Source organism: Balaenoptera musculus, chromosome 14, assembly GCF_009873245.2.
Source record: "Balaenoptera musculus isolate JJ_BM4_2016_0621 chromosome 14, mBalMus1.pri.v3, whole genome shotgun sequence".
In the NCBI taxonomy this organism is placed as follows: domain Eukaryota; kingdom Metazoa; phylum Chordata; class Mammalia; order Artiodactyla; family Balaenopteridae; genus Balaenoptera; species Balaenoptera musculus.
Window position 1 is genome coordinate 15,465,102 of NC_045798.1, and position 25,304 is coordinate 15,490,405.

Consider the following 25,304-nt stretch of genomic DNA (forward strand, 5'->3'; position numbering starts at 1 on the left):
AAAAAAAAACCACAGTGGCTAGGACTTTGCTAAATTGAGGGGTCCAAGAAGACCAGAAAGTTCCACATGGCACCTGGAGAGCACTCGGGAAGGAAGCGTAAGTGGTCAGGGCCCACCTGCCTCCTGCCCTGCACCATCCTGGGTCAGGCCCCTCAAGAAGAACAGCAAAGCCTTTGCTCTGATGGAGCTGCACCCAGAATCCCAGCATCCTGGTGGATTGGGTGGAGGCCATGCCTTGGGCCTCTCCTTGTCCAGATGCACCTCCAGGAAGCACCAGGATTCCAGAGAGGCCAGCTGGAAGCCACATCTTTGGTTCCGTGCCTCCACCTTTGGGGAAGGGAAGAGCAGACACTCCTGGGGAACAGTCTGGGAGGGACCAACAGTGCCTAGGACCAGGGGCGCACATTCAGACGCCTACACGGCTCCGGTGGGCCGTGAGGGACGCAAGCGAGCCAGGCTCTTGGCACAAACAGCATTTTAAACATGTAGGGTGTTTAAATTTCCTAGAAACTCTCGCGAAGAATTAGTTCCCTCCCTCCTCAGTTTTACTTGAAATTCAGCTCTCATTTGCCTTTATCCCTTCCCCCTATGTTTTAGTAGACATTGGCCACAAATACCTCTTTCCTCCAAACTGTACTAAAAAAAGGAAGCAACCACCCAAGTATGATGATAAGGGGTGACTGACACTGAGGCCACGGTGGCTGGAAGACAGTTGGGAGTGGTGGGGACTGGGACCACCTGTCTCTGCCATCTAAAGGGGGCGTTCCTGCTCACCTTTAGAAGACATGCAGGCCCGGGCTATCTGGATGATGAGATTTTTCCAGAACAGGCATTTTTAAGCAGTAGCCTCTGATTTTGTAAATGCCAGCAGTGGGGATTTCCCTGGTGGTCCAGTGCAGGGAGTGTGGGTTGGATCCCTGGTCAGGGAGCTAAGACCCCACATGCCTCACGGCCAAAGAACCAAAACATAAAACAAGCAATATTGTAACAAATTCAACAAAGACTTAAAAAAAAAAACGCCAGTAGTGAATTAAAAAATATATTCTTCAACTACCTGGACACCCGAATAAGGCTAATGTGAGGTTGCTGGTTTATGACCTCAGGACCCCTGAGCTTTCACGGTGCTAAACCAGGGAGAAGTTGTGGGCAAATTGATACCCAGAACAGGGGCAGAGTGCAGCCTGAAACCCTCCCTCTTCCTCCTGGAGTTCTCTGCCTGCCCCGCCCTCCCCTGTGGGCAGCTGTGACCCACACCCAGCTGTTCTGGTGGGTGATGTGTCCATCGCAGTCATGGCAGCTTCTGGGCTGGGACCGAGGGGGCTGCAGCCCGGGGTCCGGCTTCCCACCGAGGCTAAACGAAGGAATGGTTACGTGCTGACACCCAGCCTGTGTGTTCCCCTCGTGAAAACGGCATCTGCAGCATGGACACACACCCAATGGCCCTGGGTAAAGTGAAGTTTATTTGTAGGCTGTGGTTTAAAAGGGTTTTTAATTTTGAAAAATTGCAGGAGCAGGGCTCCACATCCCAGGGGCTTCCAGGCCGGCTCTCGAGTGAGAGGTAAGATCATGGTGAGGGCAGGGGTCTGGGCAGGCTGGGGGAAGGACTCATTTCTTACCCTTGCCCTTGCCCTTCTCCTTGCCCTTGCCCTTGCCCTTGCCCTTGCCCTTCTCCTCCTTCACTTTGCTCTTGCTCCGCTTCCTCTTCTTGGACCTGAGCATGGAGCGGACCAGGTAGCCCTTCCACAGGGCCTGGATGAGCGTGGCAGCCCGCACCATGTGCACCATCTCCTGCTCGGCTTCCAGCCTCTTCTTGGCGTTGATCTCCTGCTCGGCCTGGATCTGGGAGAACTCTTCCACCAGCACGTCATGCCGTCTCTTCAGCTCCTCCAGCTGGAGCTTCTCCTCTTTGTGGATGACATCCAGCTCCTCGTACTCATCCTGGGGTGAGAGGCAGGGCGTAGGGGTCTCCAGGCACAGAGCACCGCCTGCCACCCTCTTCTGTTCCCACCCTTCCCGAAGGCGCTTCCACCCCAGCAATGCCGCCTACGCTAAGCCTTTCTGCATCTGAGGCCCAGATGAGAATGGGAGAGCTGATGCGGTCCATCTGAGTTTGCAGTGGGACCCAGCTGAAATAGTTTCAGGAAGGAGGAAAGAACACGGCTCATGGGCTGGGCAGGCTGGGCTTCCAATCTCAGCTCAGCCGCATCTTGAGGGGCTTCACCTTTCAAGCTGTCATTTTTCCTCATCTGAAACATGGGGACAATTCCAAACCCAGGAGCAGGGGTGGGAGCTATTTCCAGGATTAAATGACGGGATGGATGCAACGTCCATCCCCCCCTCCCACCAGGCATCTACCAGAAGAAAAGTACTTCCAGAGAACACAGAGCTAAGTGGACTCGGTCTCTGCCATCATTAAACCACCACCCTCATTGGGAACAGAGAAACAAGAGCACAGCCTCCAAAGTCTCCCCTTCGTAGAGCACTCAGGATCAGACAGCACACGTGACGTTGACCACTCAGAGGCTGATGTCACTTCCAGTGCTCACCAGGCCTCCCTGCCCCAAAGTTGGGGCTGTGGGCCACCGATGTTATCACAGAGCTGGGTGGAGGCTTAAGGGCACCCCGTTTTTAGGCTACTATTCCCTGAGCACCTCCTCCAGGCCAGATCCTGTGCTGTACAAGCACCTGTGGCAACAGTGACTTGTTAAATCTCCACCATGGTTCCAGTGTGGCTGTTATGTGATCACATTCAGAAACGGGCTCAGAAAGGTCAAGTCCCTTGCTTAGGGTCACACAGCGAGTAAGTGCCACTAGGGTAGAACCTCCAGGTGACAATGGGGACTTTCTTGACCGCTGGAGCCCAGCACCTGGCACATCTAAGCACTCGGTAGAAAGTTCCTGAGTGACTGACTGAAGTGGTGGAGGTGAATGCTTGAATCCCATGGGGATGAGTCCTGGCTTAGGGGGCTGCTAGCAGGAGCTGAGCAGGAGGGAACAGGGAGTCTGGGATATTGACAGTAGATGGAGCCAAGATCTTTGGGCCTGGTGTCAAGCACATCTTAGTGGCTCGCAGCTTCTGGCTCCTTCCTTTCCCACCGCTCCCCTCACTGCCCCAGGCTAGACAAACCCTTGAGCCTAAGGAAGGGGCAGGGAAGCCACTCTGGAGAGGCCCAGAACTTGGCATAGACCATGGACCATACTAGGGCTTCTCTACTCCACCCCTCACCCCCATTCCTAGAGGATCTTGGGAAACACACTTGAGAGAGACTTAGGCAGACAAATACCTGCTTTTCGCTCATCTCCAAATCGTATTTCTGGATCCAGTTCTCAATTTCCGTTTCCACTTTATATTTTTTCTAAAAAAAATTCAATTAGTCATTGTGTGATGGACTAATATTAACAATAAAAAGCACTCAGCCCGCTCTGCATCAGCAGGCCCTGCATCACGCCTCGCCTCCTGAATCCACATCACAAGGTACGTTCTCCATTTCACAGGCGAGGACACGGAGGACCAGATGTGCTAACACACTTGGCCCAAGATCACAGAGCTAATGGGTGGTGGAGCTTGGATGTGAAGCCAGCAGTCCGGCTCCAGAACATTGTAGGCAGAGGGAGCAGCAGGTGCAAAGGCCCTGAGGTGGGAACAAGCTGGTGATGTTTAAGGAGTAGGAACTGAGCCAGTGTGGCTGGAATGGCGTGGCCGGGGAGGAGAATGGTCCCGTTGAGCTCAGAGTGAGAAGCTGTGTCACAGAGAGTGTGTCAGCAGTGGAAGGAGTTTGGTTTCTAACGTAAGGGAGAGTGGAAGCTGTTGGGTGGATTTAGATAGACAGTGGAGGAACATGATCTAATTTTGTTTTTAAAAGATCAGCTCCTGTACATACAATGGAATGCTATTCTGCCATAAAAAGGAGTGAAGTATTGGTCAATGCTCCGTGGATGAACCTTGAAAGTGCAATGCTAAGTGAAAGAAGCCAGACACGAAAGACCACATATTGTATGATTACATTTACATGAAGAGTCCAGAATAGGCAAATCCATAGAGACAAAAAGTAGATTAGTGGTTGCCAGGGACTGGGGTGGGGTGGGGGGGGGGGTGGAGAAGCTACTTAATGAGTACAGGGTTTTATCTGGAGGTGATGAAAATATTTTGGAACTAGATAAAGGTTGTGGTTGTATGACATTGTGAATATACTAAGTGCCACTGAATAACTTTAAACTTTTATATTTTGTGTTACGTGAATTTCACCTCAATTAAAAAAAAAAAAATCAGCTCCTTAGTCCTATAGTGCAAGAGTTTGTAACTTGGGCACCACGGATGGGCTGGCTTCAGGGGGCCTGTGACCCAAGAATTGCCCCCCCCCACCATGGGTATGTGCTTCTGTGCCTTTTCGTGGGGGAGAGGCCAGTGCCTCCATCAGATGCTCAAAAGTGTAGTGAAACAAAAACAAATCTGAGAACAAGTGTTAGAAAGGGTGCCCTTTGTGAGGAAAGGGATTCGGAAGCAAACTGCGTGCATGCTGGGCCTGGGTCCTGGCTGAGACAATGGAGAAGGCAGATGAAAAAAGGATATTTATTGAGCACCTACTAGGTGCTACCAGCTGTCTACCCATCATCCCATCTAATTCTCATAGCAACTCATTAAGGCCTCCTCAATCACTTTCATTTTAAAAATGTGAAAACTAAGGCTCGGAAGGAGTTAAGAGATTTGCCAGAGGTTTCTGTGCGCCTTCATTTCCTTTGCAGGACAGGTGGGTATCATCCTCCTTGTGGGGCTCAGAGGAGTTCAGGAACTTGCCCAAGGTCACAGAGCTGGCGTGCAGCAGGACCTGATCTCTCTGCCCCCAGCCCCTGGGCCCGTGTGCTGCTCCCTCCCGCCTCCCGAGGGATACGGCGTCCATCCTGGGCTTCCCTGCACCCTTCTCCCCAGGGAGCTGCTCCCCACCCCAAGCCCTGCGCCTGGCCCTCCCTTCACCCCCTCCCCTGCCCCAGGGGCCCCGTTGCCCCCACCGCCCCGCTTCCCCGGGGCACCTTCCTCAGCGCCTGCTCCGCCTGCCGGTTCTCCATGACCAGGCTGTTGAACTGCGACCGCAGCAGCAGGATCTCCTGCTGGATCTTGGCCACCCGGGCCTGCGAGGCCCGGAAGTCCGCCTTCTGCCGCCTCTCCGCCTCCTGCTTGGTGCGAAGGAGGCTGTTCTCTGAGAACCTGAGCACCTGGTGCAGGTGGTTTTTCAGTTCTTGGATCACGAAGTTCTCCTTCTCCACCTGGGCCAGGAAGAAGAGAGGCTCCAGGATACCTCCGCAATCATCAGCCGTCGCAGGAGAGGCTGGCGTGCCTGCAGCCCCCTCAGGACGGGGCGCTACTACCTCACCAAATCCCAGCCCTGGCCCCGGAGGACAGACGGGGACAGCCTGCCTAGAGACCGGGAAATTGAGGCTCAGGGTGGGGTTGAGTCTGGCTGGGGTTGCGCAGCTGAGATGGAATTTGAAGCCAGGTCTGTCTGATCCAGAGCCCACGTTCGTGGCCACCATCCTCTGTTTCCCGGCGTGAGTGAAGTGCACAGGCGCGCCTGAGCGGGGTCACAGGAGGAGAGGTCTGCGACAGCGCGACGCTCCTGCCCGGGGCACAGCAGGGGAGTGCCTAGTTGCCAGGGACACTTGGTGCGATGCATGAAAGTGTGAGCTAAACACACACTGCAGGGATTGCCCCCCCCACTCTCCCCTTGAGGGCCTGCCTTGGCTCCTGCCCCTCAGTCGGTTCTAAAACAGGAATTGGTTGTCGTGAGGAGGATGGACCTAGAGTCTGCCATACAGAGTGAAGTCAGTCAGGAAGAGAAACACAAATACCGTATGCTAACACATGTATATGGAATCTAAAAAAAAATGGTTCTGAAGAACCTAGGGGCAGGACAGGAATAAAGACGCAGACGTAGAGAATGGACTTGAGGACACGGGGAGGGGGAAGGATAAGCTGGGACGAAGGGCGAGAGTGGCAGGGACATATATACACTACCAAATGTAAAATAGCTAGCTAGTGGGAAGCAGCCGCATAGCACAGGGAGATCAGCTCGGTGCTTTGTGACCACCTAGAGGGGTGGGATAGGGAGGGTGGGAGGGAGATGCAAGAGGGAGGAGATACGGGGATATATGTATATGTATAGCTGATTCACTTTGTTATAAAGCAGAAACTAACACACCATTGTAAAGCAATTATACTCCAATAAAGATGTTTAAAATAAATAAATAAATAAATAAAAATTTAAAAAAAATAAAATAAAATAAAACAGGAATTGGGGTTGGGGGGCGCCGCTGTTTCGTAAATAAACTCCAAAGGCTGATCACAAGCGCTAGGGTGTCCCTCTGAACACACCGGTGCTGTGGCTGGCTCAGGCCAGCAGCCTCGGGCTGGGGGCAGCTGGCAGCAGGGCCGCAGCGGGTCTGAGCTCACCTCCTGTACTCAGGGAGTGGGAGGCGGGGTGGGGAGGGGTTTGAGGCAAGCCTGTCCTGTGGGCAAGTCTTCAGCCTTCAGGGGTTGGGTTTGAAGCAGGCAGTACTATTCACAGTCAGAGCTTTTCTTGTGGACCCCTCAACATGCCTTACTGGTGTCATCCTCTCATTTTACACTGAGATCCAGTGACCTGATGAAATCTGCCCACCTGGCAGAAATGGAATTTGACCCCAGATCTGTCCAACTTGGCAGCCCCAAGCTGTTTCCACTACCCAAATGAGACCAGCAAAGCCACTTGGAAGTCCTTTTCCTGTCCCTAGGTGACACCCCTCCAACCTATGAGTGGTCTCCCCTGAGCACCCAGGAGCCTGTCATCTCTCTACTCAGCAGATAATTACCTTGTCCCCTTTTTTGTGCCAGGCCCACTAGGGACACAGTGGAGGGCCAAGAGAGACAAGGTCCCTGTCCTCTTGTGGGGGAGCCAGACCCCAATCATATCATCAAATCATCACACAAATACTCATCAACAAACCCTGATGAATGCTTTACAGGACAAAGTCGGAGAGAACATAAGGAAGGGGGGACCCCCCTGAGCTAGTGCATCAGGGAGGGAGGGTGGCCTTGATCTCTCATCTATCACAGGGCGATGAAAATGTGGCAGTGCTGGCTGGCTGTCCCCCAGGACCTGTCCTCCCCAGAAAGGCTGTAGAGCAGAACGTTTCACTGGGAAGGTGGCCCCAGCTACAGACCACTTTCCCAGCATCTCTAGTACTGGGTGTAGCTAAGAACTGTATGAATGCTGCTTCTAGGTGATGTCCCAAAAGGGCAGGACAAAGTCCCCTCCTCCCCTTTCCTCCTTCCTGCTGGCTGGACCAGTGGCGACATGACGGTGGAAAGCTGGAGCAGCCTTCTGGGTCCACAGTTAGAAGTCCCATGTGGGGGACAGCAGAGAAGCCAGCAGCAAGGAACCTGGACCCCTGACGAGTTTACGAAGCAGAGCTTCCATGCCAGTTCTCTGTTAAACAGAAATACATCACCAGCTTGACTAAGCCACTCTTATTTGGGGTCTCTGTTTTAGCAGCCAAACCTATACTTATACGCCACTTCCCAGGGACTTTGCTAGTTGTTAGTGCGAAAATGTGTGTACAGAATAACACATAGTATGTGTCCCCAAATGGTTATTATTAGGTTGGGATAATGTTATCCTTTCCCCTCTTAAAAATTCTTCTAGAGCTTCCACCCCTCCTACCTGCCCCTTACCCTCAGGACAAAGACCACATTCCTCGATTAGGCCTCAAAGGCCCTGTGTCATCTGCCAGCAAAGCCTTAAATTAAGTATTTACTATCCAGCTTTGGCCTGGAAGGTCTCTCTCTACCTCACTTGCCTGGTTCACTCCCTCTCATTCTTCATGTCTTGGCTTCAACGTCCCTGAGTTCCAAGTTCAGGTCTCCTATAACACTCTCTTATAGCACCCTATACTTACCCTTCCTTGTACTTCTCAAAACTGTAATTAAATCAGCTCTTTAAGACCTACCTTCCCTATCATGAACTCCATGAGGCTGGGACCATGTGGACTCATCATTTATAAGACCTGGCACCTGGTAAGTGCTCAAAACAATATTTATGGAGTAAATGAATGAAAACAGCTATTTAAATCACTGAGGAAAAAACCCAACTGCCAGGCTTCCCTGGTGGCACAGTGGTTGAGAATCTGCCTGCCAATGCAGGGGACACAGGTTCGAGCCCTGGTCTGGGAAGATCCCACATGCCGCGGAGCATCTAAGCCCATGAGCCACAACTACTGAGCCCGTGCACCTAGAGCCTGTGCTCTGCAACAAGAGAGGCCGCGATAGTGAGAGGCCCGCGCACCGCGATGAAAAGTGGCTCCCGCTTGCCACAACTGGAGAAAGCCCTTGCACAGAAACAAAGACCCAACACAGCCAAAAATAAATAAATAAATAAATAAATAATAAAAAAAATAAAGGAATTCCTTTAAAAAAAAAAAAACAAACAAATGCCAAAAGATTTGGGCTCCTCCCTGGGGCTCCTTCTATAACTTGACCAATATTGTGCAGTGATACCTCTGCATCCCTGTTCCTCATGCAGGCTGCCAATTCATTTTCCAGAGTATCGATGATTTCTTGGTTCCTCTGATTCCGTCTGGTGATGTCCTGGATGAACTGAGTCTTGTCTCTGGCTTCCATGGGACTAGTGAGCAGCTTCTCAAACAGGAAACCTCGGAGTTCTACCAGGCTATCAATAAAACTCTGGGCTTCCGCACTTCTGCCCAGGGTCTGCACCTGCAACAGACTGGCAAGCCTGGGGTTACTGAGCAGCAGTCTCACGACGTTCTTGGTGGATCCTTTGATCTGCTGCATAAGGGGGGGAGGTGGATTTCTGCACCTCTATGGAGAGACACGGTCTCGGAACCACGGTTCATCCTCGAACTCTCTTCTTCCTCCTGCAACTGCCTTCTCTTCCTCCTTGCAGGTAATTGACGCGATCCAGGAGGATCTGGCAAGGTCCTCGTGCTCTCTCACTGCTTTCATGATGTCCTCCCCCAGCATCCCCTCCGAATTCTTGGAACTGGATGCCACGTATGACAGCAGGGTCACCAACTCCACCTTGTGAATGGTCTCGTCCAGGACGGACATGATCCTCTTGGTCTCGATGGTGGTGAGTTTGGTCTTGGTAGGAGGCATGGGTTTTGGCGGGGTGGTGGACTTTTTGGTCGTCTGTGCTATCAGCCTTACTTTGTTGACGTCAGGGTCTTGGTAGAGAGGGGCCACGGCAAGGACGTCCAAAGCCATTTTATGAGCGGTCTTCTTCGCCTTTGTACGCCCTGAGAGATTGAGACTTTGGTAGACTATCTGGGCTTCCTGCTTTTATTGTCTCTGGCAACCCTGAAAAAGGGAGGAGTAGGTAGTCAGCAGAGTCAGGCTGACATCGGGATGGCTGGTGTGGCCACAGCAGCCGTAAACTGTTGACGTGGAGAGTTTGTTTTACGTGCTCTGCAGCTTTTACACAGAACCTCTCAAGGAAAGCCGTTTTTAGCTTTGTAACAGTGCTCAGGGCCCCAAGGGTAAGGGGACCATGTGTGGAGCTGGGTCTCAGGCACATGTGTCAGGCAGGGACCAACCAGGAATACAGACATCATTCTAGGTGTTCAAACACAGCAATCAGTTACGTGGGTGATGGAAGAATTGAGAGGCCAACCAGGGTAAGGGTAAGCCACCCAGCTATTGTCAATGGCAGGAAACCACGAAGAAGGAGGAAGTGGTGGGTTTGGGGATCAGGGCCACCCAGGGGAAGCTGGAGCCACAGCCATTTTCTGTCCAGGAGTCACTATAGCCCCAGTGGAACTGTGGCCACTGCCGGAAATGCAGCCCAAAGCAGAGAGAAGAGGAGAAATCTGGTTTCTCCCTTTGTCCAGCCTTCTAATCTAACACCAGTGCCTCCCACTGACCAAATCCAGTGGGAAACCAGCGACAACGGAGCCTGGGCAATGCAGCCTGCAGGGCTCAGCAGCTGGAGACAGAGCAGAAGAGGCACAAGCAAATAATGGTGCTGAGAGCGAACAGCATGAGGGCCAGCACAGCGCATTTGCACTGGCTTTTAAGAATGGATTAAAGAAATGGGGGTGGGGATGAACGATGACTTCAAAGTACAATTTAAAAAATTTTTGCTACAGAAACAGACTCAGACATAGAAAACAAACTTATGGTTATCACAGGGGAAGGAGGGGGAAGGGATAAATTAGGAGCATGGGATTAACAGATACACGTTACTATATGTAAAATAGATAAACAACAAGGATTTACTGTACAGCACAGGGAACTATATTCAGTATCTTGTAATAACCTATAATGGAAAAAATCTGAAAAAGATTGTGTACATATATGTGTATATATAAAACTGAATCACTTTGCTGTATACCTGGAACTAACACAATATTGTAAATAAACTATACCTCAATTTTTAAAAATATATTATAAAAAGCTGTTTTGCTAAATGCAATATTGTATACTGAAGTGGCTCCTGGAACAGAAAAAAGACACTAGTAGGAAAACTGGTGATATCCAAATAAAGTCGATAGTTTAGTTCACAGCATCGTATCAGTGTTTATTTCTTAGCTTTGACAAACACACCAGGGTTATGTAAGATATTAACATCAGGGAGAGCTGAATGAAGGGCACATGGGAAGTCTCTGAACTATCTTTACAACTTTTCTGTAAATCTATAATTATTACAAAATTTAAAGTTTATTTAAAAGACTTTCAGAGGGACTTCCCCGGCAGTCCAGTGGTTAAGACTCCGTGCTTCCACTGCGGGGGGCACGGGTTCGATCCCTGGTGGGAGAACTAAGATCCCACATGCCGTGCAGTGTGGCCAGAAAAAAAATAAATAAATAAATAAATAAATAAATAAATAAAAAAGTAAAAGACTTTCAGAAGAAATCTATGGTTGCAATCAGAAATCAATAATCGATGTTGCATATACGGCATGATGGCTAAGGGTACTAGCTTTTCAGCAGCTCCACTTGACTTTCAGATCCTTGCTGTGGGACCCTGGGCTGGTTATGTAATCCCCCTAAAGCCTGGGCTTCCTCAGTCATTAAGCAGGGATCATCACATGGGAAATTTCTGGCACAGATCTTGGACATTGTGAGTGCTCAATAAATAACTAATATTATTAGCCCAGGGAAAACAAAATCCCAAGTCTAGGACTTCAGCGGTTTCCCAGTCTGCATCTCTGGGTCCAGCTGGAGATCCAGATGTACCTAATGAACGCCTGCTGCCCTGGATCAACATACCATATTGAAGATGGACCCCACCATGTCCCCACCCCTCACCTTGCCCATTCCTATCCCTTGTCTTGATGATCAGCAATTCTGCCACCCTAACTGCTCAAGCCAGAATCCTGAGTGCCACCTAAACTCTTCCTTACCCCCCGCATCCAACGTACCACCCAGTTATCTGTGTTCTCTCCTTGAGAGCTCCCAGTCCATTTCCTTCCTAGCAGCCTCTCTACCACCGAGTAACGCCCTTAATATCGCTCACTTGGATGATTAAAGAGCTCCTTCAATGGGCTGCTTACATCTGCTCCTGCTCCTGCAATAAAGATCATCCCTGTAGTCATCTATTCAGGTATTTATTGAGCCCCTGGGGTTATAAAAAAGATGCAAGGTATAGTTCCTGTCCAAGGTATAGTAGAGTTTACCTTCACTTCTTCTCAGCTCAAATATTAGTGTCATAGTGAATGCTTTAATGACTCCCAATGTAAAATATAAACCCTCTCCTTCTCCCCCACCCTCCCAGTCCCCTTACCCTGTTTACTTTTTCCATAGGTTAATTTTCACCATATGACATCTCTCCATGGACCTCTTTATTTGTTTATGGTCTGTCTTTCCCCTCCTCTAAAAAGCAAGCTCCAAAGAAGGTAGAGGCTTTATCAATTTTGATGACTACTGAATTCCCAGCACTGAAAAAAACTGATATTCATCTTGGGGAGAGATCTGTTGCCACCACTACATGTTACCTGGGCCATTTCGATTTTCATACTCTGTCTGTGGATGTGAGAAACGTTTTGAAGAAAGAACCATCAGGACCTGATGAATGAAGGACAATTTTGAGCTTGGGTGGGGATGGGAGAGAATGGTGGGGCCCTTGAGAATCTAGGGAAACTGGGAGAGGAAGTTTAGAAGGGAGGACAGAGACTTCAGTTTTAAACTCATAGAGCTATAGCTGTCATAACTGGAGTAGACAGTGGGCAAGGATGTCTCGGCCTTCCCATGACCTGTTTGCCCTGTGTCAGGTGACAGCACCCCACTTTTCCTTTGAGGAACTCATCCTCTCTCTCCCTGTGTGTGGTCTTGGTGGGACTGCCAATCAAACAATCCTGGTCTCTGCCTCCTAGGAACCCTGAAGAGTGACTCATGGATGAGAAATGGCAGGACCTGATTCATGCCAGTGATGGGTTCCTGAAGATTCTGCTACCAAGATCCCCAGAACTTCCTTGGCTGCCGTCCTGTCTGAGGGCTGGATCTTCAGCTTTTCCTGCACCATTTTGCTTAGCCAGGGTTAGTTTCTGTTGCTCACGATCAAAGGACCGTAGCTGACAAAATATGCTAGGCAACTGACAACACAAGGTCAAGGGGGCTCCAGGAAGACCTTGGGAATGGAGATATGAATGCAAGGGAGGAGGAAGCAATGTATGAAGCCACAACAGACACCTGTTCAGCAAGGCAAAGAGTAAGGAAATCCAAGGAACACCTGAAGTAATAAAGAACAGGAAGAAAGGCACCCAGATCAGGTGCTAAGGAGGCTTTGTTCCTCGGCCAGGAAAAATGGATCCCTCAGGCTTCCCTGGTGGTGTAGTGGTTAAGAATCTGCCTGCCAATGCAGGGGACACAGGTTCAAGCCCTGGTCCAGGAAGATCCCACATGCCATGGAGCAACTAAGCCCGCGAGCCACACCTACTGAGCCCGCATGCCGCAACTACTGAAGCCCGTGCGCTGGGAGCCCATGCTCCGCAACAAGAGAAGCCACCGCAATGAGAAGCCCGCGCACGGCAATGAAGAGTAGCCCCCGCTCGCCGCAACTAGAGAAAGCCCGCGCGCAGCAACGAAGACCCAACGCAGGCAAAAATAAAAATAAATAAATAAATAAATTTATTTTTAAAAAAAAATCAGAAGCCTCTGGGAGCTGAGGCCTGGGGCAGAAGGGCATTATCTTGCATCTCCTTGATTCCCACCCGCTTCCTGTTCCCCAATCAATCTCGTGAGTTCCTTAAGGCTTTTCCTGAAAATAACATTTTAGGGACAGCCATGGAGCTTCCTCAGCCTCCCCGGGGAATGAAGGATCTCCGTCCCACGGGCCACAGAATGAATGTGAACAAAGTGTTTAATGAACTCACTTCTCCCCATGGTCCCCCAAGGCTCTCAAGCATAAATCAAACCTCTCAAATTCTTTAGAGATTGCCGCTGCAAATACAACGTTATAGGAAATGTTTCCAATTTGCTTTCAGCCAAATTACCTCTTTGCTTTAAAGGGCAAACTTGTTTTCTTTGATTATGATGACGCCCATCAGTTCCTGACAGCTCATTTGGGTGAACAAGAAAAAGCTGGTGGAAATGGAATTGGGGGAAATGCATCTGACTCTGATTACAAAAATCACTGGAGAATCTCCTTTCCTTGAATTCTAATACGATCACTTCATTAATGCCACGAACCTTAATATTTCAATCATTTCCAACTTAAGCCTCTCCTTTTAAAATTCTTGCCCTAAGAGTGAAACAAGGTTGTTAATGGAGAGGGGACTTGAATTGGATCTTCCCTTTGTCATTAATTCTGCTGATGAACTTTATAAATGGAAATATATCTTTATCATGCAAATTATACCTTGTTTTCACTCAAATAAGCTTGTTGGATGTTTTACTTTCCCTCTCGGAACATTTTGAAGAAGAAAAAAAAAAATTATATATTTTCCCCCGGGGAGAAAAAGGAGAAGAAAACCCAACTAGCCTACAAGTACCCTGCAAATCCAGCACTGGTCCATGGAGAAGTCAGAGGGTGTGAAAAAACAAATTGGAGAGAGAGAGAGAGAGAGAGAGAGAGAGAGAGAGAGAGGGAGAGAGAGACAAGGAGAGAGAGAGAGAGGGAGAGGGAGAGGGAGGGAGAGGAGGAGAGGAGGGAGGGAGAGAGGAGAGATAGACAAGGGGAGGGAGGGAGAGAGAGGGGAGGGAGGGAGAGGAGAGAGGAGAGAGAGAGAGACGAGGGGGGAGAGGAGGGAGAGGGAGAGAGAGAGAGGGGGAGCGGAGAGAGAGGAGGGGGAGAGAGGGAGGGAGAGGAGAGAGAGAGAGGGGAGAGAGAGAGGGCGAGAGGGAGAGAGAGAGGGAGAGAGAGAGGGAGGAGGAGAGGAGAGAGGGAGAGAGAGGCGAGAGAGAGAGAGAGGAGAGGGAGAGAGGGAGAGGGGGGGAGGGAGAGGAGGAGAGAGAGGGGAGGGAGGCGGGGAGGAGGAGAGAGGGAGCGAGGAGTGAGAGACAAGGAGAGGAGAGAGGAGGAGAGGAGAGAGAGAGAGGGAGGAGAGTGAGAGAGAGGAGAGAGATGAGAGAGGAGAGGAGGGAGAGGAGAGGGATGGGAGAGAGGGAGAGGGAGAGAGAGGGAGAGAGAGGGAGAGAGAGAGAGGGAGAGAGAGGGAGAGAGAGGGAGAGGGAGAGAGAGGGAGAGAGAGGGAGAGAGAGAGAGAGGGAGAGAGAGAGAGGGAGAGAGAGAGAGAGGGAGAGAGGGAGAGAGGGAGGGAGGGAGAGAGGGAGACGGAGAGAGAGAGGTTTATGTGTGGGGGGGAGCATCTCATTTTAAGAAATGCCATTAAATTCTAGCTAATTCTTGGGACTTCCCTGGCGGTACAGTGCTTAGGACTCCACACTCACTGCCAGGGACCTGGGTTTGATCCCTGGTCAGGGAACTAAGATCCCACAAGCCACGCGGTGCGGCCCCGAAAAAACAAAAAACAAAAACACGAACAAAAACACGAACTAACTCTTGAGAACTTACTATGTACCAACCACTGTTCTAAATGCTTTACACGAATTAACTCCTTTATTCTTCCCAACAGCCTCTTGGGGTAGGTGTTTTTATTACGTCCATTTTCCAGAAGAGGAAAGGAAGGCAGAGAGAGGTTAGCTGTTTCTACTAGTTTACAGCAAGTAAGTCACAGAGCTGGGATTTCAGCCCAGGCAGTCTGTCTTAGGAGGCTGCATCCCATAACCACTATTCTGTCCAGCCTCTTGATTTTAAGATTGACTTCTATGGCGGAAAAATTAGAATCATGATTTGTAGACTAATTCTTTGCTGGTTCAGTTTCAGTGAGTCCTGTTAAGTAGAGGCGTAGAGAAGAGATGGGTTCAAAACTCGATTCCCATAGCATTCAATCTATTTAACAACTACAAACATGAATATGCATATTTGTTGTTATATGTGCATATATAATATGTTATATTATATTGCATTACTTCATATTATATTATACTACTTATAAATATAAATGCTAGACTTGATTCACCTTTCTTTCTAGTGCCTCATAGTGTTCCTCCTGGTGTCACGTTCGCATGGGTACCCCTGGGACTAGACACAGTTCACAGCGCAGAGCTGCCACCCCATTGCTTTCTCCTCACTTAAGAAAGCTTATCAGGAATTCTCTGGCGGTTCAGTGGTTAAGACTCGGCACTTTCACTGCCATGGGCCTGGGTTCGATCCCTGGTTGGGGAACTAAGATCCCACAAGCCACGTGGCCAAAAAAAAAAAGCTTATCAGAATGCAGGTGAGGGAGAGAGAGGGATTAAATTATTTTAGGGTAAGCTTTGAATCATCTCTCATTGATTTTTATATTTTGGAGTCAATCATTCACGTACTTTGGAACTTTATTATCAGCGAATTACCAAGACATACCTCGTACCTGATCATGACATGGGGATTGTTGCACAGCATGATGCCACACGATACGGAGCAGAACTGATGGGGCAAGAAAGATGCCTTCATGACGGCTGGTTCTAATTCAGTGTTGCCCAAACCTCTCTCGCTGGAATGCCACCTTTGTGATTTCTGCCAAATCTCTAGGCCAAGCTGTACTATTATCAACTCAATTATTTTCTTTAAATACACGTTCATGTTCCTCTTTAAGTACTTTTCATTAAAAAGGAAACTTTATACCTCGCTGTAACTGGAAAATCTGTTTCACTTTCATTAAACAGAAGATAACAATGTCTACATCCTGATGTTATTTCATTCCAGCTAGATACTGTGACCCAGGAAAGATGGGTCTGAGACCAGATCTCTGTCTTGCTAAAAAAGCAAAATTAGCAAGCGGTAGGGAGATGTTAAAGACACACTAAGAAAAAGAGAGAAGAGACAAGGTACTAATATCAGGAAAGAAAGAGGGGCCATCACTACTGATCCCATGGATGTTAAAATGATAACAAAGGAATATTATGAACTTTATGGCCATCAATTTGATAACACGTGTGGATGTTACAATTTGCTTAGCTGATTTCATGTGCTTTTGACAGTTCTGCCATGTTTCTGAGAGGCACAATTCTCACCCACCCCACGACTTCAAGACCTAACATTCCGTGCTTTCACCTGTATCCTGATGTTCTGCTTATGACTCAGGGAAGTCCTTGATGGCTAAGGGACTCCTGGTCGCTTAGTTCTGATTCCTCCACCTACCTGCTGGGTTAATGGGCAGAGGTTTTGCCTTCGAAGCAGCAGCATTTTTCCTTTCAGCCTCAGGAAGATCCAACTGGCCTGTGAACCACCCAGCTAGCTTTTTTTCAGAACGCTATAGGCTTTATCTGAGCCTTCCAGGTCTAGAGCGGGGAAGGTGAGGGGCTGGAAAGGGGCAGGACATTCATGATGAAGACTGCTATCTCCCAAGCAACTATCCTACAGTGGGCGCTCAGGAAAGCACTATTGAATAAATGGAGAGATGGCAAACCCAGCTTTAACAACAGTCCCGTTTCCTCACAGGGTGATGTTGGCATCATAGGATAATGTTATTTCACAAAATATGTTCTGTCCTGAATTAGGACCAGAAAATAGTGTCACATTTCAATAGTGAAAATGGTGGGCCAAGATCTGGCCTATATGGGTTGTCTCCCATCCCTGGACACAGGGCTTGGAATTTTAAGGTAAAAGATTTAAATATAGTTTGTTTTTTCTTTTTCATGGTTTAGTTGCATTTTTTTTCCTATCACCACTTTTTTTTTTTTTTGGCTGCGCTGTGCGGCATGCAGGATCTTAGGTCCCCGACCAGGGACCAGGGATCAAACCCACACCCCCTGCAGTGGAAGTGTGGAGTCTTAACCACAGGACCTCCCGGGAATTCCCTCTATCACCGCTTTTGAAGTATTACCCAATCCTATCTTGTCCTTTTTGAGAACCCATGTTTCATGGATGACATTTGGCTTGCAGAAGGTTCCGGGGCTGGAGCTGAAGCAGTGAACACTGGAGGTATTAACAGACTGGATTGCATCGGTGGTGATGGCTCTGTGGCCACAGGCTCCAGCGTTATCCTGTGCTTTGGAGACAGAGGACCCTGAATAGTGACTGAGGTTGGGAGGGAATGTGCTCCCAGGGACAGATTTCTAAGCTGCTGGTTATAATGAACAACTCTCTACTGGCCACTGGCCACGGCTATAGCCCTGGGCAAATTCACTTGACCTTCTGGACTCTCATCTCTGAAGCTGAACGGGAAAACATGAGCCTACTGCACAGTGATTAAGTTTGTGGGTTCCCATGTCAGACAAATTTGAAGTTCAATCCTAGGGGATCACCACTTCCTTGCTGTGTGGCTTTAGGCTAGTCAATGAACGTCTCTAAGCATCTTCGGCTTCCTCACCTGTAATGTGGGGACAGTAAGAGAACCCACGCTTGATAAAACTGTTGTGAGTGTGAAATGAAGTCCTGACTCAATCATGTTGAGATTTTAGGATGACTTCCAAAATGATACAATTTAATATTAACATTTGAATACTTTTAAAAATAGAACATGTATTTTTCCTCAAAATAAAATATATTTGTTTTTGTGCAGTAAGGTTTATAAAGAGCCAACATGGATCCATTTTTTACTCCTTTTTACTATTTCTGTCTTTAATTTTGCAGGTTTCTGCATTATTCATGACTTTCAGTTAGTAATGGAGGAGGACAGAGATCCCTTAAACCGCTCACCATTTTCCAGTCTCTTCCCGCTTACAAATTAATTCATCACAGTTCTTAATTCCTCTTTTGGCAGTGTGGTTTTCGATGTGTTTATTTCTGGTTATATCCAACTGTGGATAGTATCACTTAGGTTGTTTCAGACAGAAGGAAGAATTTCTTAGCAGTGAGTTTAGATTCTTCTAAAATAAACTTCCCCCACTTAAATATATATATGTATTTAAATCGTAATCTTAGCAAATGCAAAACACTGGCTTTTCCTGACTGACAGATTAGGTTGTAGAAGAGTGTTTTTTAAACCATGACCCTTTAGTGAGTGGTGGAATCAATTTGCCCGTTGAGACTAGCATTAAAAATAAATGAAATAGGGCTTCCCTGGTGGCGCAGTGGTTGAGAATCCGCCTGCCAATGCAGGGGACACGGGTTCGAGCCCTGGTCTGGGAAGATCCCACATGCCGCGGAGCAACTAGCCCGTGAGCCACAATTACTGAGCCTGTGCGTCTGGAGCCTGTGCTCCGCAACAAGAGAGGCCGCGATAGTGAGAGGCCCGCGCACCGCGATGAAGAGTGGCCCCCGCTTGCCACAACTAGAGAAAGCCCTCGCACAGAAACGAAGACGCAACACAGCCATAAATAAATTAATTAATTAATTTAAAAAAATAAAAATAAAAAAATAAATGAAATAGAATAGAAAATATCATAGTGCACTGCATGTAGTAAGTATTCTTTTGTATTTAAACAGGCATCTGCTGGATCAAGGAGGAAAATGTATTTCTTTGTCTGGCTTGTGGTTAAAAAAAACCAAGGGACTTCCCTGGTGGCGCAGTGGTTAGGAATCCGCCTGCCAGTGCAGGAGACACGGGTTCGATCCCTGGTCCGGGAAAACCCCACATGCCGCGGAGCAACGGAGCAACTAAGCCCATGCGCCACAACTACTGAAGCCTGCGTGCCTTGAGCTCATGCTCCGCAACAAGAGAAGCCACTGCAATGAGAAGGCCGCACACTGCAACAAAGAGCAGCCCCCGCTCGCCGCAACTAGAGAAAGACTGTACGCAGCAACGAATACCCAACGCAGCCAAAAAAACAAAAACAAAAACAAAAACAACCTGTGTTCAAAAGCCCGCATATTAAAGGCATTTGATTGGTCATAGGATATAACCTGCTGCGATTATTTGAGAGCTAAGGTCAAAGAGATACTTTTCCCTGATGCTCTGTATTTCAAATGGACTTGATTTTCAATCCCTTTTGCTTTCAGTTCCACTAACTAGGGCCTGAAGGGAAAAGGTGTGTGTGTGTGTGTGTGTGTGTGTGTGTGTGTGTGTGTGTGTGTAGCACTTGTCTTTTGGGTCAGATAATTCTCTCCTGTGGAGGTTGTCCTGTGTGTTTGTAGGATGTTTAGCATCATTCCTGGTCTCTACCCACTTGATGCCAGTAGCACCCTTCTCCCACCATTAGCTCTGATCAGTTGGAGATGAAATATCTCCAGACGTTGCCAAATGTCCCTGTGGAGTGTGGGTGGGGTGCTCCTGGTTGAGAACCACTGGTCTAGACCACAGCGGCCTGGCTTCCCTGTAAAACTCCTGGCCTCCCCCATGCTAAGTCCAGGGCTCTATCCAGATTCAAAGGAAGGCTTGCCCAAGCCTAGCCCAGCTCTGTCTGACGAGCTGACCTCAGCACCATTTAAAGCCACTATCAGTTACAGAATCAAGATCAGATTCACAAGTTGGGTCTTAGGAGCCCTGGGTGCATGACTCTCTCCTGTCAGGGGCTCTTGGAATAAGTCTAGGCAAGTCCCTTATCTCCTTGGCACCTGGTGACACGACACCTGTCTTAGCCACATCAAAAGGGAGCTGAGTGGAGAAGGGATGGTTTAATAGACAGGAAAGCCCTTTGGAGAGTTAAAAGCTCTCTTCAACGGGGAGTGATGATGATGATTATATGTTGGGGGATAAATCATGTAGTGCATCAGCCTCATTGCCCAGAGCTCTTTTCTCCCAGGGAAAAAGGGACGTACATGTGGGGAACTTAGCAACTGAGTAGGCAGGAAAGACTCACCCCTTTAATTCAATTTTTTTTTTTTTTTTGGCCAAGCCACGCAGCTTGCAGGATCTTAGTTCCCTGACCAGGGACTGAACCCGTGTCCCCTGCAGTGAAAGTGTGGAGGTGTGGAGCTCTAACCACTGGACTGCCAGGGAATTCCCTATTTTTTTTTTTTTTTTTTACTGTAAATCAAGTGAAAATCCCAAGCTAAAGCCCTGGCATTTACATCTAACCATGCCTGGAGTGTGTTCCCAAGGGATGCCTCTCCCTGAGCCAGGGCAGAGGTCTGGCTGGGATGCCTGGGGCAGCCTATCCAGCCTGGAGGCAAGGATATTGATACTGACTCTGCAGCCTCTGTTACTGTTTCTTTCAATCAAAAGGCTTGGTAGAGGGTGAAGTCTGGGAAAGGGAACTGTGGGATAGGTTTTTGCCTTCTACTGACAACTTTATAATATTCAGAAAAGGCGTGAGCAGTGACCTCAGAACTTACCCCTTCTCACTCTTGACTTTCCCACTGTTTTCTTCTTTAACTATTTGGAATTCGCCAGTGAAGGCATCTAGCACTGGGCTTTACTTTGAGGGCAGATTTGTTTTTTTTCTTTTTTTTTTGGCCGCGCCGCACAGCTTGTGGGATCTTAGTTCCCGGACCAGGGATCGAACCCAGGCCCATGGCAGTAAAAGCGCTGAGTCTTAACCACTGGACCGCCAGGGAATTCCTGAAGACTATTTATTTCTAATTCAATCTGTTTACTTGTTATAGGTCTATTCAAATTTTCTCTTTATTCTTGGGTCAATTTTAATAATTTGTATTTCTAGGAATTCATTCATTTTATCTAAGTTGTCTTTTTTTGGCATGAAGTTGTTCATAATATTCCTTATAATTCTTTAAGTTTCTGCAGTTCTGATTTTGGTAATTTGTGTCTTTTATTTTCTTGGTCAGTCTAGCTATATCTTCCTGATGTACTGACCTTCCTATCAATATAAAATGTCCCTCTTTGTTCTAGTAATATTTTTTGTCTTAAAATCAATTTTTTTCTGATAGCAATATAGCCTCTCCAGCTCTCTCATGCTTACTCTTTGCATGGATTCCAATTTTTTACTTTCAACTCCTTTGTGTCTTTGAATCTAAGGTGAGTCTCTTGTAGGCAGCATATAGTTCAGTCTCACTTTTTAAATCTAGTCTGGCAAGCTCTGCCTTTTGACTGAAGTGTTTTTTCCATTTACATTTAATAATTTACATTAAATTATTCATATAGTTGGATTTACATCTGTCATTTTGTTATGTTTTTTTATTCGTCTCATCTCATGTCTTGTTTTGTTCCTGTGTTATTTCTTTAATGCCTTTTATTGTGTTAAATAAATATTTTTAGTCTACTCTTTTGATTCTTCTGTTGATTTAAAAAAATTTTTTTGAGTTGTTTTCTTAGTGGTTGACTTAGGGATTATAATGTGCATCTTAATTTATCACAGTCTATTCTGGAATACTAAATATTTTCTATTTGATGGGTCATTGTTATCCTACCTTTTTTCAATTATTTAAACATGGCTTCCTTTAGTTCTTTGAACATATTTATAATAGCTTCTTTGAAGCCTTTGTCTGCTAAAGCCACCATCTAGGGACACATAGAGACACTTTCTGTTGACTGCTTTTTTTTCCTGAGTACGTTTACACACGTCTCACAACTTTTATTGAACACTGGAAATTTTAGAGGGAAGATTTTTTTTTTTGTAGCAACTCGGTATTTTTTCCTCCCTAATGATTGTTGTTCTTGTTTTGCTTGGGTGTTTGGTAATTTACTTCCTGGACTAAATCTGTCAAGTCGGTCTCCTCCACAATGTGTAGCTACTGATGTCTCTGCTTAGTTTTTTTTTCATATTTTTATTTTTAAACCTGGCTTCCTAGGGGTCGCCTCTGTATCCACATAGTTTAATATTCAGCCAAAAGTTGGTCCAAGGTTGTGCTCAAACTTTGAGCCAGTAAGGCTTCTGTTCTCCCATGGAAAGTGCAGCACGCAGTCATCTACACAGGCTCCAACGGCCAGGGATTAAGTGGCTTGGGCCTGCTCTGGTCTCTGCTACACATGCGCATAACCTCCAGTCAACCAAGATATACACAGAGCTCATCAGGCCCCCTATGGCTGCCTCACTCCCCAGGAACTCCAAGCTTTCAGTCCATTGTTTGTGCCAAATAGGATTACAACCTTGGACTGCTAGAGCTGCCGGCCTCCCCTGTTCTCTGCCCACCAAGATTGCCACTTTAGCCAACACTCCTTCAAACCAAGTGAGCCCCATCAGACAGTAACAGTGAAGCTGTTGGTATTCAGGGGGCTACCCCCCCTGGTTGAACTATTATGCCCATAGAACTGGGGGTGGGGAAATCAGAGAAGTCTCAGGTAAGTATAGCACAAACTTGAAGTTTGGTGGTTTTATGAATAAAAACTCTCAGTTTGTTGTATGACTTTGGTTGATTTTCAGTGTGCTAACATAGCACTAGATGGTTTTGTCCAGCTTTATAGTTGCTTTTAAAAATTATTATTGTCGGGGGTGTGGGGATGGTGGTGTGGTGAATTGGGCAATTGGGATTGACATGTATACACTGATGTGTTATAAAATTGATGACTAATAAGAACCTGCTGTATAAAAAAATAAATAAAATAAAATTTAAAAAATTAAAAAAAAAAAAATTATTATTGTGGTAAAATATATATAACAAAGTTTACCATTGTAACCAGTTTAAATTCAGTGGCATTAAATTGTTACATTCACATCTATGTGCAACCGTCACCACCATCCACCTCCAGAACGTTTTCATCATCTCAAATTGAAACTCTGTACCTATTAAATAATAACTCCCCGTTTTCCCATCCCCCCAGTCCCTGGCAACCACTATTCTACTTTCTGCCTTAGTTAATCCTCACAACAAACCCTTTGTCTTAAGTATGTAAATGAAATTATATTTTAAGGACGGGGACGGGAGTTAAGTTCTAAAGTTAGCACAAAAGGCCAAAATTGGTATAATCAAAATTGCCTGATTTAAACACTCACTTTCGGGGACTTCCCTGGTGGCGCAGTGGTTGAGAATCTGCCTGCTAATGCAGGGGACACGGGTTCGAGCCCTGGTCTGGGAAGATCCCACATGCCGCGGAGCAACTAGGCCCGTGAGCCACAACTACTGAGCCTGCGCGTCTGGAGCCTGTGCTCCGCAACAAGAGAGGCCGCGATAGTGAGAGGCCCACGCACCGCGAGGAAGAGTGGCCCCCGCTTGCCACAACTAGAGAAAGCCCTCGCACTGAAACGAAGACCAAACACAGCCAAAAATAAATTAATTAATTAAAAAAATAAAATGAAATAAAAAATTAAACACTCACTTTCATTGGATGCTCACCCTGGGATGTATAGGCCGTTGGGTGAAATGGTAGTGGACTTATAAACTACACTCTTACCCCCAGCACCTATGTTTGACTTCAAAGTAGTTAACTTTGATGCGACTCCACTTGACTAGTATCATCCACGTTTTACGGATGAGGAAGTGGACAAGTGGAGGGGCAGAGTAGAGGATGCCCAGTAGTCCTTGCAGGGGGTCGAGAGGGAGGTCCAAACTGAGGCAGGGGCTGGAGAGCAGGGTCCTGAGTCGGGGACGGGCTCACGGTGGGGGGCTACTGATTCCTCAGAGAGCCAAAGGATAGAGGGCTAGACCCCATTCACCATCTCTTCATCATTCACAGCCCTTCCCCACAAAGTCATTCACCTGCTCAGAGGGCTTCAGGTTTTTCTACCCGTGGTAACCACCGAGGTGCCTGCGTTGCTAGGTTACCGGCCAATCTCAGAAGGCGGGACTCAGTGTCTGATTGACTTTCTTCTTCACCATTAAATTCCTTATCCTGCCCAGTTCGTTCCACCTTCTTGAGGACTGACCAATCAGGAGCACCGTCTCTCTAACCCTCCACCAATTGGAAGACTCGGGCCTCCCTCTGGGTTGGGCTGACCGAGTAAGGCGGGGAGAAACGGAAGGGAAAGGGGCGGAGCTTCTTCGTCCCGCCCCTTCTCAAGGAGGCAGGCAGGGAGTCCTGCATTAGCAGCAGGCAAGAACTGGGGAAGGACGTAAGACTTGACCAATCAGAGCTCACCATAACAGCCGAGGTAGCCAATAGGCAGCGGTGAAGGAAAATGGGGCGGGGCCGGTGGGGTGGAAGGAACAGTAGGCGGTGGATGGGAGAGCTGGCGCAGCTGCCGTGGTGGCAGCGGCTGAAGTGGCGGTGGTTGCGGCGGCTGCTGCAGCTGCAACAGCTCCGGGCTCGTGGCTTTGGCGGCGGCGCCGGAGGGCTGGGCTGCGCGGTGCGGACCCCGGCGCGCGGTCCGGGTTGCTGGGGCGGCGCATGTAAGAATTCAAGGGGTGTGAGGGTTGGCCTGATGGAGAGGGCAGGGGTCAAGGGTCAGGGGGCTCGGAATGAGGGCATTGGAACGTGGGAGGCGGGCAGGTAGGGCCAAGAGGGGCTGCGGGGAAGTCATCGCCGCTTTTCTCTCCCTCCAGCCCTGGTCGCGGGGACCCCAGCGTGGGGATCGCCCGGGGAAGCCCGGGGCGGGGAGAAGGGGCGCAAAGACGAGCACGTGGAGCAGGAGCCCGCACTCCTCTTCGTTACCCTCCTCCCTCGTCTGCTTGTCTCCCTGGCGCCCTCAGGCGACCCACCCCGCAAGAGCCTGCCTGCCCTCTTTCCCTAGGACCTGTCCCTAGGGGTGACCCTTCCCTTCTGGCTCCTCAGCAGAGGGAGAAGCACTGTGACCCTGGGCAAGTCCCTTCTCTCCTCTGGGCCTCACTTTTTCCTCTCTGTGAAATAATGGGTTTGAATTCAGATGAGGGGACCCTCTGGGAAGAGATGAAGGGTAATGGTTAAGTGGGGAGGGTCCCTGAATTCATACTGCCTGGGTTGCAATATGGACTCTATCACTTCCCTGCTGTTTATTTACAAGAAGCAGTTTAAGTTAACCCTGCTAAGCCTCAGTTTCCTCATCTGTGAAGTGGGGACATTAGCTAAGTAAGATTTCCTAACAGCAGCACTATTCACATTTTGAGCCACATATTTCTATGTTGTGGTGGGTCTCACCTG

At 48.1% G+C, this 25,304-nt stretch overlaps 3 protein-coding genes across 4 annotated transcripts in view; 1 reads left to right on the forward strand and 2 right to left on the reverse strand.

Moving 5' to 3' along the window:
• Nucleotides 1-1,311: 1,311 nt before the first annotated feature.
• On the reverse strand, nucleotides 1,312-8,824 carry IQCD (IQ motif containing D). The gene is made up of 4 exons (XM_036823400.1): nucleotides 8,509-8,824; nucleotides 5,029-5,567; nucleotides 3,285-3,356; nucleotides 1,312-1,938 (listed from the first exon to the last, which is right to left on the reverse strand). Exons 1-4 carry the CDS (start codon nucleotides 8,822-8,824, stop codon nucleotides 1,606-1,608), a joined length of 1,260 nt encoding a protein of 419 aa, XP_036679295.1. The 3' UTR covers nucleotides 1,312-1,605.
• Nucleotides 8,825-8,843: 19 nt separating this feature from the next.
• LOC118906676 (dynein regulatory complex protein 10-like) lies at nucleotides 8,844-24,012 on the reverse strand. The gene is made up of 2 exons (XM_036874221.1): nucleotides 23,948-24,012; nucleotides 8,844-9,349 (listed from the first exon to the last, which is right to left on the reverse strand). Exon 2 carries the CDS (start codon nucleotides 9,254-9,256, stop codon nucleotides 8,852-8,854), a length of 405 nt encoding a protein of 134 aa, XP_036730116.1. The 5' UTR covers nucleotides 9,257-9,349; nucleotides 23,948-24,012; the 3' UTR covers nucleotides 8,844-8,851.
• Nucleotides 24,013-24,397: 385 nt separating this feature from the next.
• TPCN1 (two pore segment channel 1) overlaps nucleotides 24,398-25,304 on the forward strand; it is a 62,152-nt gene continuing 61,245 nt past the window's right edge. The window contains exon 1 of one of the 2 annotated variants that reach the window (XM_036823083.1): nucleotides 24,398-24,577. The gene's annotated coding sequence lies outside the window, so the exon portion shown is untranslated. The remainder of the gene's footprint in view (nucleotides 24,578-25,304) is intronic. The other variant, XM_036823084.1, reaches the window with a different exon arrangement.

Bases quoted from the DNA above. Each gene is read 5' to 3' on its own strand.
- IQCD (XM_036823400.1), bottom strand. From the start codon at position 8,824: ATGCAGCAGATCAAAGGATCCACCAAGAACGTCGTGAGACTGCTGCTC. The intron at 3,357-5,028 runs GTGCCCCGGGGA...AATTTTTTTTAG, and splicing joins CGGAGCAGGCGCTGAGGAAG to AAAAAATATAAAGTGGAAAC. The intron at 1,939-3,284 runs GTATTTGTCTGC...CTCTCACCCCAG, and splicing joins TGGAGATGAGCGAAAAGCAG to GATGAGTACGAGGAGCTGGA.
- LOC118906676 (XM_036874221.1), bottom strand. From the start codon at position 9,256: ATGGCTTTGGACGTCCTTGCCGTGGCCCCTCTCTACCAAGACCCTGAC.